Below are 20,151 nucleotides of genomic sequence, written 5' to 3'. Positions count from 1 at the left end.
ATCATTTTAAAAACATAAACATAGTTGTTTTAAATCTAGTATCTAAAGCCTGTGACAATTCTAACCCTGCTAGTTTCTATTTCCTGTCTTGATTTCTTGTATACTGTTTTATCTTTGCTACCATGTTAGCTATTGGTAGTGAAAATTTACTTATGGTGCTTTTCAAGTCACAAAGTAAGTGTGCCTTCTTTCTGAGCAGCACTGGAATGGCTTTTGTTAGGTTCTGGGGGTTCTGCTAGTGAGTGATCATCTCAAATTATGTTAGAACCTAAAGTTCCCTGACCTAGTCACGTTCTGGTGCTCAAGGATCAAAATCTTTTGAAGGTTGGTCTGTATTTACAAGTTTGATCCTTTTGTGTCTTATTTTCTTTTTAAAGTCCCTATATCTGGGACTCAAAGTAACACCTTCACACACAATCATAAAAGCTCTATTTAGTAATAAGAGCTCAAATATGTGTTAATTTATGAGGAAGAAATTTAATTTTACTATTTCAAAGCTGCTGGGCATTGGTGGTACATGACTGTAATTCCAGCATTTGGGAGGCTGAGGCAGAAAGACTGCTGTGAGTTCAAGGTCATCCTGGGCTAATGATCACGGCTCAAAAAACAGAAACAAAACAACAACCCCCAAAACAACAACAACTTACACCAAAAACAAAACAAAACAAAATGAAATCAAAATCTGTTTTCCAAAATAAGCAGCAAAATATACCATGTATAGGTACAAATTCCCTATAGTGAATGTTATCATTATGTGTATCTAAAATGTACAAATAAAATTTTTTAAAAATTTGTTTCCAGTAAGAAAGTTACTATGCTTTTCTCAGAATAGGACATATCTATAAAAATTGTTGAGCATTAATGCTAAATGTACTTTTTATCAAATTTATTCTTGTGGTAATTAACTGTTGTGTCAGCTTGAGTAGGAAACTCCCAGCTGATTGGTGCAACACAATTCTGGGTGTGTCTGGACAATGGTCTTCATGAAGAGAGGAAATCCAGCCTGGGTGTGGGGGCACCAACCAGAAAGCCTCTCTGGGCTGGATGGAATACAAAGAGAAAGAAGAAGAAAGTCTTGCTTCAGTTTCTTGAAAGCTACTCCAGTCTTCACCATCACCTTTGGACATCAGTCTCTGGGTTTCCAGCACAGACTCTCCAGCCTTGCAACACACACATTCAGCCTTCCCATGTAGGCCCTTGGGCTTTCCAGTATAGACTCCAATGGGGCTGAAGGGAGCTCTAGATCTTCCACTTGGAGTTGACTGTATTGTTCGGCTCTTCAGTGTGCAGATGGCCCTTCTGTGTTCTCTCACACATGGCTCTGCAGGCAGCCACTGTAAGCCTACTTTCTAAATTGTACATACATAGAATGTGCCACACACACACACACACACACACACACACACACACACTCTTCAGGAAAAGAAAAACATGTATAACTATTTTAATACACATCAACATTGACTCACAGTAAATTGACTGCTTTGTCATGTGTACGTTAGGATTTTCATGATGTCTCAATGAATTTGGTATTAAACATTTATACAAGTTTTTCTCTTTCTAAAATGCATATGTTTTCTGGGTGAACTCATTTATATGATTACATATATGAGATTTATATTTTATATATTCCATATATGAGACATTTTTTTTTCACTCTGTAGAGGAGATAAACTTCAAAAGAATGTGCAACTAATAGTTTCATATAAGATCTACTGGCTTAACCTTGACCTTTATGTAAGGTGGCTTAATTTCACATCACAACTCAAAGTTCTTGCTTGTGAACTGGAGATAATACCAAAGTATCCTGATGGTTCCTTTTTAGAGCTAACATTCTATGAACTACAGATGCATCCACATTTTACAAGTGACATCCACAATAGACTTTACTGAACAATGACAGTTCTCTTGCCCATTGGTACAACCTTTCCATAATAACATTACAGTCACTCACCTTCAATGGACTACAGATGGCATAAATCCTATTTGTAATCCCTATTTGTATATATGGTATCTTTTGAAATACTGGATAATACAGCTTATTTTGTACTGTATTAAACCACTATTTGCTTTTCTGATAGTTTAAATTAACAAATAATGCCTCCAATAATTCTCACCTTTCAGGATTATAGAGAATTAAAGTATACAACTCAAATGTTCCTCTATTAAAAAGGCGATAATTAGGACAAAACCAATTATTCTCAGCTCTGTACAAAAGCATCTTATTGAGAAAAGTGCTAATAAATAAAGACAACCAGTGATTTACTTCAGGTAGATAATAAAAATTTAATAGTAATCTGCAATAAACATATAAAATCAACTGTTTAGAGTTTTAAATGTTAAAAAATAATATACATAACAAAGTCAACATAGTATTGATAGTGCTGCAAGTTAAGATTTTTTCAAATTATAGACTATGCCAATCAGGCTGCTTTTTACTCAGAGGTTCAAAAATTCTGCTTTTATTCCTAAAAACATCTGGACAGTAGGCATCTCTAATGAAACCAAGTAATACTTGCTGCAGTGTAATGGAAGCTGTGTCACCATCATCTCAATAATCTAAGGAAACCCACTCATAATGAAAATAAAAATGGTAAACATTTACTCATGTTACCAAAAATGTCACTGTCAAAATAAAAATGATTCCTTTTTCTTTCTTAATGTCACTGAAGCACATGCATGAGAAGAAGTGAAAAACCAAAGGGTAACTTTATGCTATATGCTAGGTCAGTATTATAATTCACAGCCTAATTTTTAAGACATAATATTTCTGGTTCTCAAAAAGAAGTAGAATTATACAACTTTTTTAAATATCAGGAAATATAATTTTGTGAGTCATTTATAATCAAACCTTTCAGTGATTTCTAAAACTGTTTCTACAGACTGTTTCCACTCAGCTACTTCAGGAGATACATTGGCTGAAAAATGACTTGAGAATATAAACTTCAAAGCTAAAAATTCCACTTCAAAATGTAAAGACTTAAATAGAGCCTTTGACAAGGTTAATTAGTGCAGAATTGCTGGTCAGGATGAAGACAAGTGTTACACTGGGAACAAAAACCAAACAGCAAAACAAAACAGTGATGCTGAACTACTAAAACAAAAGAGCAGGTCTCTCATAACAGAGGTAATTCCTTCAATCTAAAGACATTTACTGAGTCAAAGCTACCTTATTGTATGGTAAGTCTTCAAAATCATTAAGTCCAGTTCTAGGTCAATGCTGCTTATGCTTTGGTTGGTGATCTGATCACTATACAGTATTTAACTACAAAATTAAAAAACAAAATAAAATAGATAAAATGCTAGATTCTTAACTGACAAATCATGTTTGTCTATCTTTTCTTATGCAATAAACATGCCCATCTTAAATCTGTTATTTCTTATAAATAATCTCTATTTTCCCACTGAAGTTTGTTATTCTGATGAGCCAAATTCAAATGCTTCCATATAGTTGAGGATTAAAGAAAGTCCTGAGGATTATTCATCATTATCTGTAGAAAACAGAAAATAATAATTCACTTCATTTCTAATCAAATTGTATCTGCTAGTTTAAACACTCATTCTTTTTTATAATAAAGGAAAAGAGATTTAATGCAGTTTTCATTATAATAGTAGATACTGATAAGATATTCATATGCTGTAAGAAAGAATAAAATGGGAAACAAAAAATCATCAGACAACTAATGCTAATAATTATATACAACTTTTTCCAGATTTCTTTACTGTATTTATCTTTGCAAAAATTACACCGAAACACAGTTTTGAGACTTGAGTTTTTCTATTTCAAATATATTATGAATGGAAAGGATAAATAAGAGCAAGCAAGATGATAAAGAAATATTAAAAAATGTTAATGGTAGGATCCACAAGGTAGGTATATGTGATCTCCATAGTTTTCAATCATGGATATTTCACATCAACTTGAGTATCTGCATATTGCTATGGTGTAATATAATTAACTGTTCATCATATTTATGTTTGGCTCGCTCCCTTCCTTTCTCCTTGTTTCCCTTTTCCTTCCTTCCTTCCTCCTTTTCTTTTTCCCTCTCTTCCTTCTTACCTCACCTCTTCTTCCCCAATTTTCTTCCCTTTCCTCTCCTTTTCCTTTCTCTTTCCTTCTTCCTCTCCCTCCCTCCACTCCCTTTCCTTCCTCTGTGCGCCTGCCTGCCTCCTTTCCTTTCAGCTCAAATCCAGGGCCTTGCATATGCTAGGCAAGTGCTACACCACCGAGTCACATCCCAAACCCAGTAGCCTGAAATTCATGTGCATTCTTTCTTCTTACGGTTTCTACTTTTATTATATATTCAACTAAACAAAATTATTTTAAAATATTATACAAGTGTAACATATACTTATTTGACTTAATAGAAATTATTGTTTAACTGCTTTATCAATCATTTTGATATGTGGAATCATTACATAAACACAGCATAAAGTTCCATCTAAAATGAATGTGGACGGAAGGTATATGTTTCTCTTTAAGAATCTGTGAGCTGGGCTGGGGATTTAGCTCAGTGGCTTAAACACCTGCCTGGCAAGTATGAGGTCATGAGTTCGATCTCAGTACAAAAAAAAAAAAATTCTATGAGCTTGGCTGTTAGTGCTACTATTCTATGTGAGGACTCCCATCAGTCTACCATTGATCACTGTTATACTCCTCTCCTTATGGAGGAACCTATTAAGAAAAGTGTTAATTTATAAATTGTAATAATTGTTTTTCACTTCTGACATTGGAGAGTACCCTGCTATGGACTAATCAGTATTAGCCTTATTAAAGGTATAGTTTTCAAGCTAAGCCTTTTGAATAATACAATACACATTTTACAACTAGCTTATGCAGTGGCTATATTAGTAAGTTATACCATTTTATGAGCTATACTAAGATTTTTTTTTTTAAAAGGCTACCAGAGTTCTTTTTTCTTTACCTACTAAGATAGCCATTTGGCTTTAATTGATTTATACTCTTTTTTTTTCCTAGGTTAAAGAACTCTGGAGTCCTTATTTCCTTTCTATCTTCATTTTAGGGAAAAATCTGATACTGCTTCTGGAGGGATCCATCAGCCTGGTCTGATGCTTGGGCCTTTCAGGGGGGTTAACCTATGTAGGCATGTATCCTGTTGAAGCCACTCAGCTGTCTAAAAGAGGATGTCAAATTTACCTTGTGGCTAAGTTGATTATTTACAGATCTCCATTTAAGAGGCAAAGCAAAATAAAAGCTCTCCAGATACATGATAAATGAAGCAAAAGCCTAAGCACACTGCTGCTGATTAGTGTGAAAAGCTCCATGGAAAATACTGTGGAGAACTGCCTGAAGGATGAATAGTCTGAATACAAACAGAACTGGTATGATATTCTCTGCAGATTTACTTACTTGGAATCATCCTCAGGCCTCATGCCAGCAACTTACACTACAATGTATTATGAGAAACAGACCCATGAAATCCAAATATTATAAGAATTACTGAGGATATTTTTCATTGTAGTATTGTTTTTAGAAGATGAAGCCTAAGATCTTTTTTTTTTTTTTTTTTTTTTTTTGTCTTTTTCCTTTTTATCGGTACCAGGGATCAAACTCACGACTGCCTGCTTGCAAGGCAGGCACTTATGCCGCTGAGCTAAATCCCCAGCCGAGCTTAAGATCTTAATAAAATCAGAAATCCATATTCTAGATAATACTTGCCTGGGGATGTAGCTCAGCACAGTGGGTTCAACCCCCTGCACCACACACAAATAGATTTTTATTTTGATGGTAATCTTTTACTATCTAGAAAAATAAAACATCTGTATTATAGCTGTAATTTACAACTGACAGAAATTTGCAAAGACTAACACTTGAGTTTGTGCTGGGGGGTGGATCTTTGCTCCTTGCTTGGATTTTTTGCTCCTAGAAAAAATTTTTTTCTCCTTATGTTATTTAAACTCGAAGAACACTATATGGTAGCTGCTTCTTGTTAAGCATCATGGGAAATTATTACATTGGTTTCAATACCAAAAATATCTGTCCTCTGAGCAACTAATATGTTTTGTCCCATGAACACCATGGCTCATTTAATTCCTTGAGTTTCCTGCTTTGCTAGAAAGATCAAAACCAAATCTGTGCTTTGCCTTTAGAGAATGTAGAGACATTAGGAGCATATACTTTGAATTCTGACTTCATTCTTGGCTTCATATTATATTGCTTGTACTCATCTGCCAGATATGCTTTTTCAAAATACTTTTTAAAATTTAATTTTATCTTGTAAATTTTATGAAAATTTATATGCTAACATTTGACATCAACATTCAAAACCATTAAGTTTAGTCTGTGCATAAAATATTTCATTAATAGGATTAATTCTTTTGAAAATATTTTAAAAATAAATTCTTGCTCAAAACTATATACATTTATGTGTATAAATGCTTCTTATCACATCCTTGATAAGAATTATTCTGATTTGTAGAGCTATCCAGTTAGATCTTAAAATTTTTTAAAATTTAAATGCTACTTATAAATTAAAAGATACTGACAACCTAAGACAATAAAACTATATGACACATCAGGAAAAATACATAACAGTTAACTTTATAGTTGTTTAAAAGTAGTATGTATGAGTTTGATATTGATTTTGGTAAAATACAAGTGATGTAAACTCATCAATTTGCATACCATGTTCTTTTTTTTCATATTTATTTAAAATATAAAGCTATGTAAGAAAAATCTTACCTTCTTGGTAGGCTCCATCCGCCATTACTAAATGAAGAATCTTGGCGTAAAGATGCTGATGCTCATTTCCCAAAATATTCTGAACTACTGTTGAACAAATCTCAATATTTTCATCTTCATCTTCATGAATGGCCTAAAAATTTCCAAATGCAAATTAACATTGTAATACTAACTTTCTAATTGGAGATTTTACTTATTATTTATTGATGATAAATGTCATGACCAATAAAGATCATCAATATTTCTCAAGTATTCAAACAGAGCATACTTCAAAAGTAATTATTTTAATTGACATTTTACTTACTTTTATTTTCTCATAAACCTTGAGAAACTTTTCAAAGCCCATTTCTTGCTCCAGGTGAAGTCTCAGTTCCTCTAAATGGTTAAAGACACTATCATATTCACATTCACTAGTAGCCTCACCATCACTATTATCTAAAAAACAAAAAATAAAATAAAATGATATTTTATGATTTCAAAAAATAATACATTCTAACCCTAGACTATGATTCTATGACATATGAATGATGTCACTAATGTAGATGACTTATTCCTTTAATATAAACAATTGTGGACATGATATAAATAGTAAATCAGTTAGAGTAAAACATTTCTAGTGATTTCCACCAAGGTAAAAAAGAAATCCAAGATGCATCATTTAATTTAGTAAAAAAAAAAAGGAGAAAAATATATTTCTGTGCTCTACATTGAATCAGTCTGTTCTAAGAACTGTGTTTTAAAAGCTGATGATACACATAGTCCATAACATAACAAAGCATACAGGAGTCAAATGACCTGAGATACATAACACAACATTTTGGGAAAACACTGGAAAATTATGAATACCCAGTATTTTTGGTATGTATATACCATATATATTTTGAAAACAATGACTGAACAATGTTTTTCTGCATTAATTCTGCATTCCAAATAGTTACTGAAATGCATGAACTTTATATACATATTAAGGGTAATATTCTGAACAAAGAATGGTTTCAAAATGAAACAAAACAGTGTTAAAAATTAAATTACCTTTATTACTGGAGAAATAAGTAAAAAAATGGAGAGCAAGCAATAATAAAAGTCTATTAAAAGTCACTGCTGGGATTTTTAATGGGAAAGAAATGGATTAGCTACCTTTACACATTTGTGTAAAAAGAAAAAAGGCAGGAACACAAAACCATGCTTCAGTTTTAAAGCTGACAATGGCTCATATTAGATATTGGAGAATACGCTCTACTTAAAATGTTTATTCACACTGAAACAGAAAAAGACCCTCAACCATGATCATGCACCTGAGTGCCATTCTTCGTTTAGGGCACTTTCGCTGCTGGGATTGTCCTCTTCATCTGCCAGATCTGTACCATTTGCAGTTTGCTCTGCATCACTGTTCTTTAAGACCGACTCTTCCTCCTCACTGTATTCTTCACCAGGCTGCTCCCTAAGTAATTGCTCCATTGAGGCCTGAAGCTCTTGCAAATCTGGGTCAGCTTCTTCAAACACACTGTAATTTAGAAAATTAAACATCACTAAAACTTTACTGATTTAAAAAATGTTACTTCAACTGAATATGTGTGTACTCCTTTCTATTTAAAAATATGACTCATAGATAAAAAGTAGTCTGAAAAAACCCTACGTAATTTTTTTTTTTTTTTTGGTACAAGGGATTGAACTCATAACCAGGCAGGCACTTACGCTGCTAAGCTAAATCCCAAGGCCCCTATGTAGTTTTTAACAAAACAATGAGAATGAATATAAATGATAAATATGATAAATAGCACATGACACATATTCTGGAATACATAAGCCAGGAGGTGACTTGTTTACAATGGTCTTGATTTGCCAAAGAGAATCACATAACCATCAATATTATTCATCCCTTAAAAACTTTGAAACAATGATGCTATTTTAAGGAGTCAGACTAATGTTTTTCACTTCTAAAACAAATATTTAGTATTCAAATATTTCTGTTATATAATTTGAAAGGTCAAAGTCTTCCTGTGAATATGTAACAGTTGTACACTGCCTGAAAGACTTTCCATATAAATGTTCGTGGATATTTGAACTTTTAAACTTTTTAATGGTGCCAAGGATCAAACCCAGGACTTCTCCCATTAGGCAGGTACTCTATTACTGATCTAAAGCCCCAACCCTGCTCTTACAGAAATGGAAGCGACTGTTCAAATTAACTCTATGGTGTAGGAATCTGACTTTTAGGCATGTACTCTCAAAGATGTTTCTAAAATACATAATAAATACTTTCTGTGTAATTAGAATATACTACCATAATACTAAAAATCTTCTTTTTAAATAATGATCAGTGTATTATTACTATTTTTAATGGGATTATAAATACAGAAATAATTTATACAGATAAAATAGGATCAAATTGCTTAATAAACTAAAACACTGTATATTATAGTTTACATTTATATAGTATTTACTTATATTTTACAAGTGTTTATTATATCTATATAGTATCCTAGCTTATTAAGCAATTTCATCTTATTATTTAAACAAAACTAATATTAGGGACATGGAAATTGTAAATCAAAGTCATCACATTAAAAAAAAATTTTTTTGGCGGTACCAGGGATCAAACTCACAACCTTGTGCTTGCCAGGCAAGTGCTTATGACACTGAACTAAATCCCCAGCCCACTTTTTTTTTTTGTACTGAGGACAGAACTCACAACTTTGCACTTGCCAAGCAGGCACTTGTGCCACTGAGCTAAACCTCCGGCCCCTCATTAAATATTTTTTATTAGTATATGTTTGTGATATATAATTAAATTCATTTTGGGGAATTAACGTACACACATACTCAGCATCTTGAGCATACTGAATTCCCTCCTTCCCCTTCCAGATGTCCATGCTATCTCCAACACTGCTCCTCTTGCCCTGTTCCTTAACATCACTCCTTTATATTTCTCTTGAAATTATTTATTGAGTTTGAGTCCCTCATGTAAGAGAAACCATGTGCATGTGATATTTAATCTGTGTTTGGTTTATTTCATTTAACATCGCAGTCTTAAGATCCATCCATTTCTTAGACAATTCAATTTATTTTTATTTATGGTTGAGTAATACTCTATGGTATGTACACACACACACACACACACACACACACCTTCTTTATCCGTCATCTGCTGATGGACATATAAGCTGTTTCCATAATCCAGTTACTGTGGATTAGGCTGCTATAAACACGAGTATGTATATATCATTGTAATATGATGACTTTAACTGCTTCAGGAAGATACCAACTAGATTAAATGGCATTGCTATTTTTAGTTTTTGAAGAATGTTGATATTGATTTGCACTGTGGTTATACCAGTTCACATTCCCGTAAACAACGCAAGAGGGTTCCCTTATTCTCACATCTTTGCCAGTATTTGTGGTTGTTAAGTCTTTGATAGCTATTCCTCCTGAAATGTTGTTTTAATAATTTGCATTTCCCTAATGGCTAAGATGCTGAGCATCTTTTTATACTTATTGGTTATGTGTAGTTTTTCTTTTGAGAAGTGCCTATTCATTTCAATTGCTCTTTTTATTACTGTAGCTTTATAATGTAACTTGAAATTCAAGTTTATAATGCCTCTCATTTTTCTCTTTTTGCTCAAGATGTTTTGGCTTTTCTGGGGCTCTTCTGGTTTCTATAAATCTTAGAATTTTTTCCAGTTCTGTAAAGAATACTGTTGGTATTTTTGACTAGAGATGCACTATATCTATGTATCATTTTTGGTAATAAGGCCACTTTGACAATATTGATTCTTCCTATCCAGAAAAGAGATGTCAATTTTTTAATGTACTCTTCAATCTCTATTCAGAGTACTGTTGTGTTTATTATATAGGCCTTTCACCTCCTTGGTTAGGTTGATCGCCTACATATGAACATTTTTCTTTGAGATACCATGGTTATAAATATTTTCCTGATTTATTTTATGGTTCATTACTGGTTCATAGGATGTTACTGAGTTCTGTGTGCTGATTTTGTATTATGACACATTTCTGAATTTGTTAATTAGTACTATGAGTCTTATGGCCAAGCTGTTTTTTTTTGGGGGGGGGGGCGGCGAGGGGATCTTCTGTGTAAAGGATCATACTATTTTCAAATAGAGATAGTTAAATTCTTTTCATACTTGTATCTCTTTCTTTCTCTGGTTAAAGTTTAGAGTATTGAATAGGAGTGGTAAGAATGGAAATGCATGTTTCATTGCTGGTTTTAGAAGTAATACTTTCAGTTTTTCTTAGAATTGGCTTATTATACTTGGCTTTGTCACAATTGGCTTTTGTAAGTTTGAGAGAAGGCCCTTATATACCTATTTTCATTAGGTTTTTTTAAAAATCATGAATGGGTGTTAAAGATTGTCAAAGGCTTTTTCTGCATTTATTGAGATGATCATGTGGTTTTTACTCTTACTTCTATGTATATGGTGTTATTACATTTACTGATTTATGCATTTTATACTATCCTTGCTGCTTTGGAATGGCGCCAACTTGGTCATAATGTGTGATCTCTATAATGGTTTGTTGTATTCTGCTTGCAAGTATCTTGTTGAGGGTTTTTACACTTATGTTCATTAAAGGTTTAATAGCTTGCAGTTTTCTTACTTTTTTTGTTGAAACTTTGGTTTTGGTATCAGGGTAAGGTTGGCTTAAAGGAATGAGTTTGGCAGCGTTCCTTCTCTTTCAATTTTATAAAAGAGTTTGGGAAATATTGACATTAGTCCCTCCCTGAAGTTATGATAAAATTCAGTAGTGACTCCATCAGGTCAGTTACTTCAATTTCATTGTAATTAGCCTATTTGGGATTTTTATATTTTCTTCAATTTTGGTAAATTATATTGTCTAGGAACGTATTTACTTCCAGATTCTCCAATTTATAGGAACGCGCTTTTTTGAAATAGTTTCTTTAACTCCTCTGGGTTGGAATGGTGTCCACAGTGATTTTACCTTTTCTATTTATAATTGCATTGATATGAATCTTTTCTTCTTTTGGTCAGTTTGGCTAAGTGTTCACCAATCTTATTTATCCTTTTAAAATTACTTGATGCTTTTTTGTTCTTTTCAAAATCTCTTCAAATGTTTGTTTTTTAGTTCTTTATCTGAAATTTCTTCTACTGTAATGCCCTTGAGATTAGCTTTGAGGGATTATGAATTTTTAAAGGCATTTTACTGCATTTTCTCCTCATCATTCATAGTGTGTGTGTGTGTGTGTGTGTGTGTGTGTGTGTGTGTGTGTTGAATGTTATAGATCAGTTGGGCTAGAGGGCTCTGCCATTTTAATAGAGATTCCTAATTGTGCTTTTACAAATACTTTACTCAAGGGTATTTTCATTTTTTTACTCCAAAAACTTATAACATTTGACTGAGGTGTTGAGAGGGCTGATTACTATTGAAGAAGTTAAAGGCGGATTTTTATCTAAGGGGCCCCCACTCCCCACAGTTCTCAAAAGCTTTTTGGTTACATTTCTCTCCTGAAATCTAGGTTTCCTATGAATCATAAAGAAATAAATTTTATAAAGGTAATCAAATTATATGCAAAACACACACACAGACACACACACACACATACACACATACACACAGTAATCCCTTTTCCTACCCTACACAAACAAAACCACTACTCTGCACGCCAGCTCCCCCATTGACATGGCCATGAAATCATGGAAAAGACACAGGTGTTGAGCTTTCTGGTCATTTTCCTGGGGAAGTGTAGAGTATTAATTACTCATAATTTCCACTATAATCTCGGCATTATATTGTATTCCACTATTAAACTGCCTCCTAACATTCATTCACTTAACAAGAATTTACTGAGTACTTACTCTATGCAAACCAGTGTATACAGTGCATAATAAGATAGTGAGCAACAACAGAAACCATTTTTTTCTCATATCCTTCAAATGAGATTTACTATATAATTTAGAAGCAGATGTACATTATCAAAATTTGTACAACTATACTTTAAATTGTAAAAAAGTTATAGTGAAAAGTCAGATACAGATCATTTTCAAAAAAGTGTGTAGATGAGTTACTTTTTGGAATGTTTTAAACAATTATCAATTCAGCAGTTACATTAATGCCAGTGTTTATGAATGACATTATGCTTACATGTCTTCAGAATCAGAAGGCCCTTCTTTAATGTGCTCATCTTCAATTTCGTCTATTTCAAGATTGTCTTGATGAACATCTCCTACAGTGGGGACATCCATTAGGGTTCTGAACAGCTTTGAGAGATCTGGAAGTGAGCATGTCCTCAACATCTAAAAAGAGTCAACAGATTACTTATTAGGAGAATTAAAAATAAGGAAGACAATTAGAGCTAATAAGTTATATATAAATCATATTTTAAGAACTAGAACAAGAGGATTCAAAGGTAAGTTGCCAAAGATTGTAACCTAATTCTTTTTAATTTCAGCTAATAAACTAAATTTGTGAGGTATGATTTGGTTTTAACATACAGAAGTTCGTCTAAATGATGGGGAGAGGTGTTTACCTAGGTATATATCTGCCCTGGAATTGGAAATCTGTCAGGAATCAGGCAGTGCTAGAAAATTCCCATTCTGTGTTTTGCACCCATGGCCCATGTTTTTCTTCTTTTGTGGTATTTCTGAGTAGCTCTCTCATCTTCTTATGCTTAGCTTTCCCTACACAGTCTTACTGAAACACTGCAGTGCATTCTTTGAAGTGAAGCAAAGCACAATCACACAACTCACAATCTTTGGTACTGTTTAATCAATGAAGTTACTGGCTTGTTATCAGTGGTTAAATTAGGGGCTCAAGTCAGTTACAGGAAAGCCTAGCACTGTCTCCCTGGGCTTGGGACTGTGAGTGAAAGGCTGGAGCACAAAGCACTCTAATGGCAATGCTAAGAATCACTCATAACAGCAGAGGAACTCAGCTAATTGTGTTGGAAAATAAAAAACAGCACATAGTTGAGGTGTTGAAAATTTGAATTTGTGTTGGATAAGAACACAGATAATAGTAATAGATTATTTGCCAACCTTTCAACAATTAGAATGTGATGACTGGCAGGCATATGAAACAGATAGCTAGTTTTATGGGTGGGTTAACCCTAAAGGAATTTGTGAGTTTCGAAACATGATGACTAAGGTCCTGATAAGAACTCTACACCAGATGGAAGACTTTTAAGAAAACACAATGTTTAGCATATTAATAAAAATTTGTATTTGTGGCCAATTTTAGTAGTACAATCTATTTTTTGAGAAAAATAAAGGACACATTCTCATTATTTAAGCACATTTACATATTATAGCACTTAAGGGAAAAACGGTCACAAGTTACAAGTTGGTGAAGTTGGTAAAGATATATTTTCCATTGTTAGAATATGCACATCTTTTTATGCCTCCAATCATATATATTGTAAGTTAACAATATATAAAATAGGCTCTTAGGCCTAAGGATATAGCTCAGTGGCATAAGATCCTGCCTGGCAAGCACAAGGTCATGAGTTTGATTTCTGGTACAAATAAAATAAAACAAAATAAACTTCTAGCAATAGATTCTTTAGGTAATTACTCATCAAGAAAAATAAATCCCATACATGTACTATAAATTTATGGAGCTACTTGAAAGGGTAATATTTTTTTCTAGGCTGAGAAGAATTTTAGCTAGCCCTGATTAAATATTCTCAATTCTAGCTTATTCTTTTTATCAATTAAAATAGCTTTCACATCATAACATTAAAAGATACAGTTAGAAAAAATTTCAGGTGGGCATGGAATTTAACAGCTTACCTCTTGCAACAGTTTTTACCCAACTACCTGTGTGACAGCTACCAAAAGGAGAAACTCTTATTTATGTTTTATTTTAAAGAGAAAAACAAAAGAAGCAAACACACAATTAAAAAACAGCAAAAGCAAAAAGATAACAACAACAAAACCAGTGGCGATATAGGACTTCAAAACAAGATGATCAGAATGGAACAATGGTTGTTACATTACACAGTGTTATCCCTAAATAATTGCTTAGGCTACCAAAGACAGGCATGCAAGATTAATCAAATAACATAATTTCCCAAAGGAGAAACTCTTTGAATACCTTACTCATTGATAAGACTTGTGTGGTTCTTAAATAGAATCTTTACCTTCAGTCAAAAAGTTAGCCACCATGCCCAGCTAGCAGTCTACTGTTTTAATATCTACAGAAATAAATTCTGTAAATATCAGCTCATCAATAACACTATCTGAGATCTTACTTCATTTACATTTTTTTTTTTTTGAGATTCTTCACACGATGAACATCTACATAGTGTTTGGTATCATTATAAAGTCAAACAAGACAGTAATGTTTTCTAGAACCCTAAAAAATTTTTAAAAATGCATGTTGTCTTTATATTTATAGTTTTCTTCTCAAAAATAAAGGGAACCATCATATAGTATCATTATCAAGTATTAGCTTCATTAATAAAATTATATATAAAATTCAAGTTTAAAGAATTCTGTTAACTTTTTTCAACTTCAGAATTTTTCATATAAATTATGAATTGGTAATGCTCAGGTGTATTATAAAGCTGTTTATAATGGGCACATTTGTTGAGCCCATGTTTACTGCAATTAAATTATACCACTGTTCTCTTTCTTTTCTTTTCTTTTCTTTTCTTTTTTTTTGTCTTTTTGAGACAGGGTCTCATTGCAGTTCAGGCTGGCCTTGAGCTCACTTTGTAGCCCAGGCTAGTCTTGAACTCGCAATGATCCTCCTGCCTCAGCCTCCCGAGTGCTGGGATTACAGGTGTGAGCCACCACGTCTGGCATCACTGTTCTCTTAAAATAGCTTCTACAAGCATTTTTTTCTTCAATGCATAAACTTCATTAAAATGAGTTTAAAACAAAATTGTGAATACTATCAGTAGCAAAAATTATATAAAATAGATACTTTAGCACATCAAGACAGTTGACTCTTCAGGCATATGTTCTCCTTATAAATTATTGGTTAATCTTTTTTCCCATCTTGTAATTGTCAGAACAAGAAAAGGAATGCTCAAATTTTCACACTGTTCAGTTTTTCCACTCTACTCTCAAGGTAAGAAAAATACCAGCAGAACACATCTGGTGTCTTTGCATCCCTTATTTACTATCCTGCAGAGTGAAGAAGAACAGACTAAAATACAAACTTGAGAGAGGATGATGGTAAAGCACACATCTTTCCTACTGTCTGGGCACAGAGTGTGGGTATCCTGCTTCTCTGCTACCTTGTGCTGAGCACGCATAGGTCCTATCAGGCCAATGCCTGCCTGCTGGGAGCAAAATACGGCTAATTTTCAAAGTCTCTTTGAAACCAGGTCTTAAAAGAGTATAAAGCTCATTGTGGGTAAACGAGATTTATTCTGTAGACTCTAAGGGTCTCAAGGATGAGTAACTGAAGAAAAACATCAACCAGCACAATTTTGGGTAAAAGTAGGCCAAATTTTTTGGTTACTTTATCACAAATAAAACTCGAATTATGACTGACTCTTAGGTCATCATCTTAACTACAAATTTGAAGTGCAGTTAAGAGGTAACTAACTCAACTTTCTTCAGTTCTCATGTGATTATAAATCATAGGATTCCAAATATTACTACTGTATTTTGAGGGAGAAGTTTTCTCTTAGAAAGTCAAGAATGCAAAATGTGGGTTTAATCTTTGGGAGTACATATTGGCCTTCGCTACATTAGGAAAGCATGTGTCCTAGCCAGGAGCAATCTCTGAGGAGTACCTCTATACCTAATGAATAGTTCCTTCCGATAAGAGGAAAAAAATATATTTATTTATTTTTTTGAGACGGAGTCTTGCTGTGTAGTTCAGGCTGCCCTTGAACTCAGTGATCCTCCTGCCTCAGCCTACCAAATTCTGGGATATTAGAGGTGAGTGTGTGGCACCATGCCTGCCCAAACTATTTTTTATCAAATTATTTATCAATGCTTAATATGTAGTATGTTTTATTATCTATATTTCCAAATTATAAGTTTCATAAGCACAGAATTTTTGTGTTTTATTTAACACTGTAATCTAAGCATTTAGAAAGGTACAGTACTTGGCATGTAGTATTTATCAGTATTTGTTGATCAGATGAATCTGCTAACAGCAGCCTGCCAGACAATGAGAAAGGGAGGGTGGGAATTTCTACAAATTCATCCTGCAGCCACTTGTGAGGATAACCTAACACCCTTAAACAGTTTACACTGAAAAATAACAGTGAACTTTAGAGCAGAAGAAACCACTGGCTTTAAACCAAATATCACCTCTTTACTAGTTTTGTTTTTTCTGGAGGTGGAATACAGCTCTCCCACACTGATTTCTGTTTTGAGTATTTTTATTAGTCAATATTTGCAGTACATAACATTTATATTCCTTGTGTGGAATTGGTACATGAACCTAATAAATTTGAATATTTTTTCAGTCCTTTTCCCTCCCCTTGTTCTCTTTATCACTTTCCTATTTAAGAAACATCTATCCCTTTGCTTATCAATCATTTATTTTATTCTTTATTTATAATTTGAGTTTCTCTTATGAGAAAAATCATAAGCTTATATGTCTGATTTATTTCACTTAACAGTATCATATCAAGGTGTACTCATTTTCCTACAAATGATGCAAGTTTATCTTTCTGTGTGGCACACTAGTACTTCATTGTGTGAAAATATCACATTTTCTTTCTTCATTCATTTGCAGATGGTCAAATCTGCTGCTTCCAAGATTTAGTTGTTATGAATTCTGCTGCTAATAGCATGGGTATAGCAATAACACTATAATATGAAGTCTTTAATTCTTTTGGGAAGATACATAGAAAAGGAATAGCTGAGTCCAATGGAATTTCTAGTTTTAATTTTTTGAGGACTCTCCATATTAATTTCCAACATGGAATAAAGGTATCTCTTCAATAAATGGTATGGGGAAAACTGGCTATCCATATGCAAAGATTGAATCTAGACCAGTTTCATTCACCATGTATTAAACTAAAATCAAAATGGATCAAACAATTAAACATTAAAACAGAAACACTGAAAACATTTGGAAGATTAAATCGGTAACAACTCTTGAATTTCTACACATAAGAGCATATCAAATTAAAACCTGCACAGCAAAACAACCAGCCAACAGTGTAAGAAGAAAAACTACAGAATGGGAAAAAATTTTTGCCAGCTATTCCTGAGACAGAGGACTGATACCCAGACTATATAAAGAACTAGAAAAAAATTAAAACCCCCAAACAAAAAACCTAGTCAAAAAAAATGGGGACATGAACCTAAGAGACTTCACAGAAGTATGAATAGCCAATAAACACATGAAGAAATGCTCAACATCACAAGCCATTAAGGAAATGCAAATTAAAACAACACTGAGTTCCCATCTTACTCCAGAAAGAATGGCTAACATCAAGAAATCAAATGATAACAAATGCTGGTGAAGCTTCGGGGGAAAAGGAACCCTTCTACATTGTTGGTGGGAATTTAAACAGATTTTTACTTTTAAAAGTCTCCTTCTAAAAGATATTCAATCAAGATTTATTACTGGTGAATTTCCCTAATGAGGCAAAGAAAAGAAAAGGATTTGGCAGAGAATAAACTATAAGTAATGCTTCCCCTTTACCTTCTTCTGTTGGGCTTTTTTTTTTGGCCTATACCTTTATAAAAATAAAGTCAAACTTAGTATGGTATAAACCAGTAATACATAAGAGGATTGTAATGAACACACTCTATCCATCGATTTTTCATAAAATATTGAGCACTACAATGTGTTACATACAAAACATACCCATGGTGAGAGAAAATAGATCCAGTTCTTGCTTTATGAAACTTTCAGGGTAGAAAAATATCGTAATTGGGAATTCTGAACCTACAGAAGCTGTCATCCCCAGTTCAGCAAACAGCTGTGGCAACAAAAAAAAGAGAAAAGCTTTATCTAAATTCTATAAACCACAGATCTCTGCTGGAATGACACTGAGGAATGGGGGGCGGGGGGCTGGAGGCAAGTAAGGGGGAAGGAGGGAGATAGTAAGAGAGTAGTAGTAAACACAGAGAGGGAGACACCCAGAGAGAGAGAGACAGAGAGAGAGAGAGAGAGTCAAGGAGAGAGGGAGGGAGAGACACAGAGATTGATCAGTCAATCGGGATTGAGATGAGACTTTGAATGCCTTTTCAATGCAGTACATTGAATAAATAGAAGAACCTAAACATTCTAAAAACTCTTCTGGCCTATGAGCTGTAAGACTTTGAGAATCTGTTTACTCAAAAGCAACCAACTCTATTCCTTCAAACTACAATGATTTTTGAACATTATGCCCAAATCTTACAGCATTTTCCTTTATAATACATTCCAAGGTTTCTCTAGCAAATTTTCCTATAAGACAATCATAGCAAAAAATTAATCACCAGTATTATTTTCTGGGGAGTGGGTTAAACAGAAAGAAAATATAATTTTTAGAAAAGTAAGTCTTTTCTCCATGTAAATAAACTGGATTAATCTAAGTCTGTATTCGTGGTGCTCACATGTTCCCCCAAATTTATGTTCACCTACTGTGTGACCTTGGGGAAAAGTCCTTCATCTTTCTACACTTTAATTTCTTCATGTATACAAAAGGGATAATTTCATTGATTATAGGGTATTTGAAAGATTTAAATTATTACATGTAAAGTAGTTAAAACAATTTAGCATACAATAAATGTTCAATAAAGTTATCCAGCTATAGTTACAGTAATAATCAGTACTATATTTTTATGTGAAAAATCAAAGTACATGAGAATGCTTCCCAAAAGATATATGGTCTGATTTTTAAAAACTGGGCATGGGAAAAAAAACCAACAACAACTGGGTATGGATATGATTGAAATTTCATACTTTTTGTTTATAGTCAGAGAACAAAATACATATATTAGCAGACTCTTTCCACAATTTAATTAGTTATCTAATAACCCTAGAAATAAATTAACTTGTTAAGATTTATGAATGTATTTGACAGATGCTCATAATGACAGTTCATTTAGAAAGGCAGAACTGGGAGTGCATTGTTTTCCATATCCATGGAAGGTGACATATAACATGCTTTAAACATTTTAGGCCCCAGTGAGATCAACTGTGCTCTGTCGCAATGTTTCTTATGGGGATTGCAGACTACCACCAGCAGAATCATTGACAGTCCCTGTCACAAACGTATATTCTTAATACTCTGCTTCAGCTATATTAAGACAGACACCCTTATGTGTGGGGTATAGTGCTCAGTGTCTGAGACAGATGATGTTCACATTAAACTTTTAGAACTGCCAGAACTGTTTATGGTTCAAAACAAATTGATCATTAATCAAGGCAGAACGGACAAAAAAATTTTCATGAATTAATTGCAGTTATGAAAAAGAGTTAAGATGTATAAAGTACATGAACCAACCCCCCACAAGGGATGAAATCATTAAGTACCACAAACATTACTAATAAGAAATTTAAAAAAC

General features: G+C 33.4%; 1 protein-coding gene across 18 annotated transcripts in view; it reads right to left on the bottom strand.

Moving 5' to 3' along the window:
- Positions 1-2,261: 2,261 nt before the first annotated feature.
- Positions 2,262-20,151, bottom strand: part of Nek1 (NIMA related kinase 1) — a 165,796-nt gene continuing 147,906 nt past the window's right edge. For all 18 annotated transcript variants that reach the window (XM_063234760.1, XM_063234759.1, XM_063234764.1 and 15 more), the window contains 5 exons: positions 12,821-12,972; positions 7,999-8,207; positions 7,008-7,138; positions 6,704-6,836; positions 2,262-3,491 (listed from right to left, as the gene is read on the bottom strand). In XM_063234760.1, the coding sequence (XP_063090830.1) occupies positions 3,478-3,491; positions 6,704-6,836; positions 7,008-7,138; positions 7,999-8,207; positions 12,821-12,972 (639 nt within the window). In that variant the 3' untranslated portion in view covers positions 2,262-3,477. The remainder of the gene's footprint in view (positions 3,492-6,703; positions 6,837-7,007; positions 7,139-7,998; positions 8,208-12,820; positions 12,973-20,151) is intronic.

The sequence above is a fragment of the Cavia porcellus genome, unplaced genomic scaffold (assembly GCF_034190915.1).
Source record: "Cavia porcellus strain 051 isolate PalLab524CR breed Dunkin Hartley unplaced genomic scaffold, mCavPor4.1 scaffold_24, whole genome shotgun sequence".
In the NCBI taxonomy this organism is placed as follows: domain Eukaryota; kingdom Metazoa; phylum Chordata; class Mammalia; order Rodentia; family Caviidae; genus Cavia; species Cavia porcellus.
The sequence above is the reverse complement of the archived record's forward strand: the minus strand, read 5'-3'. Positions and strand labels throughout refer to the sequence as shown.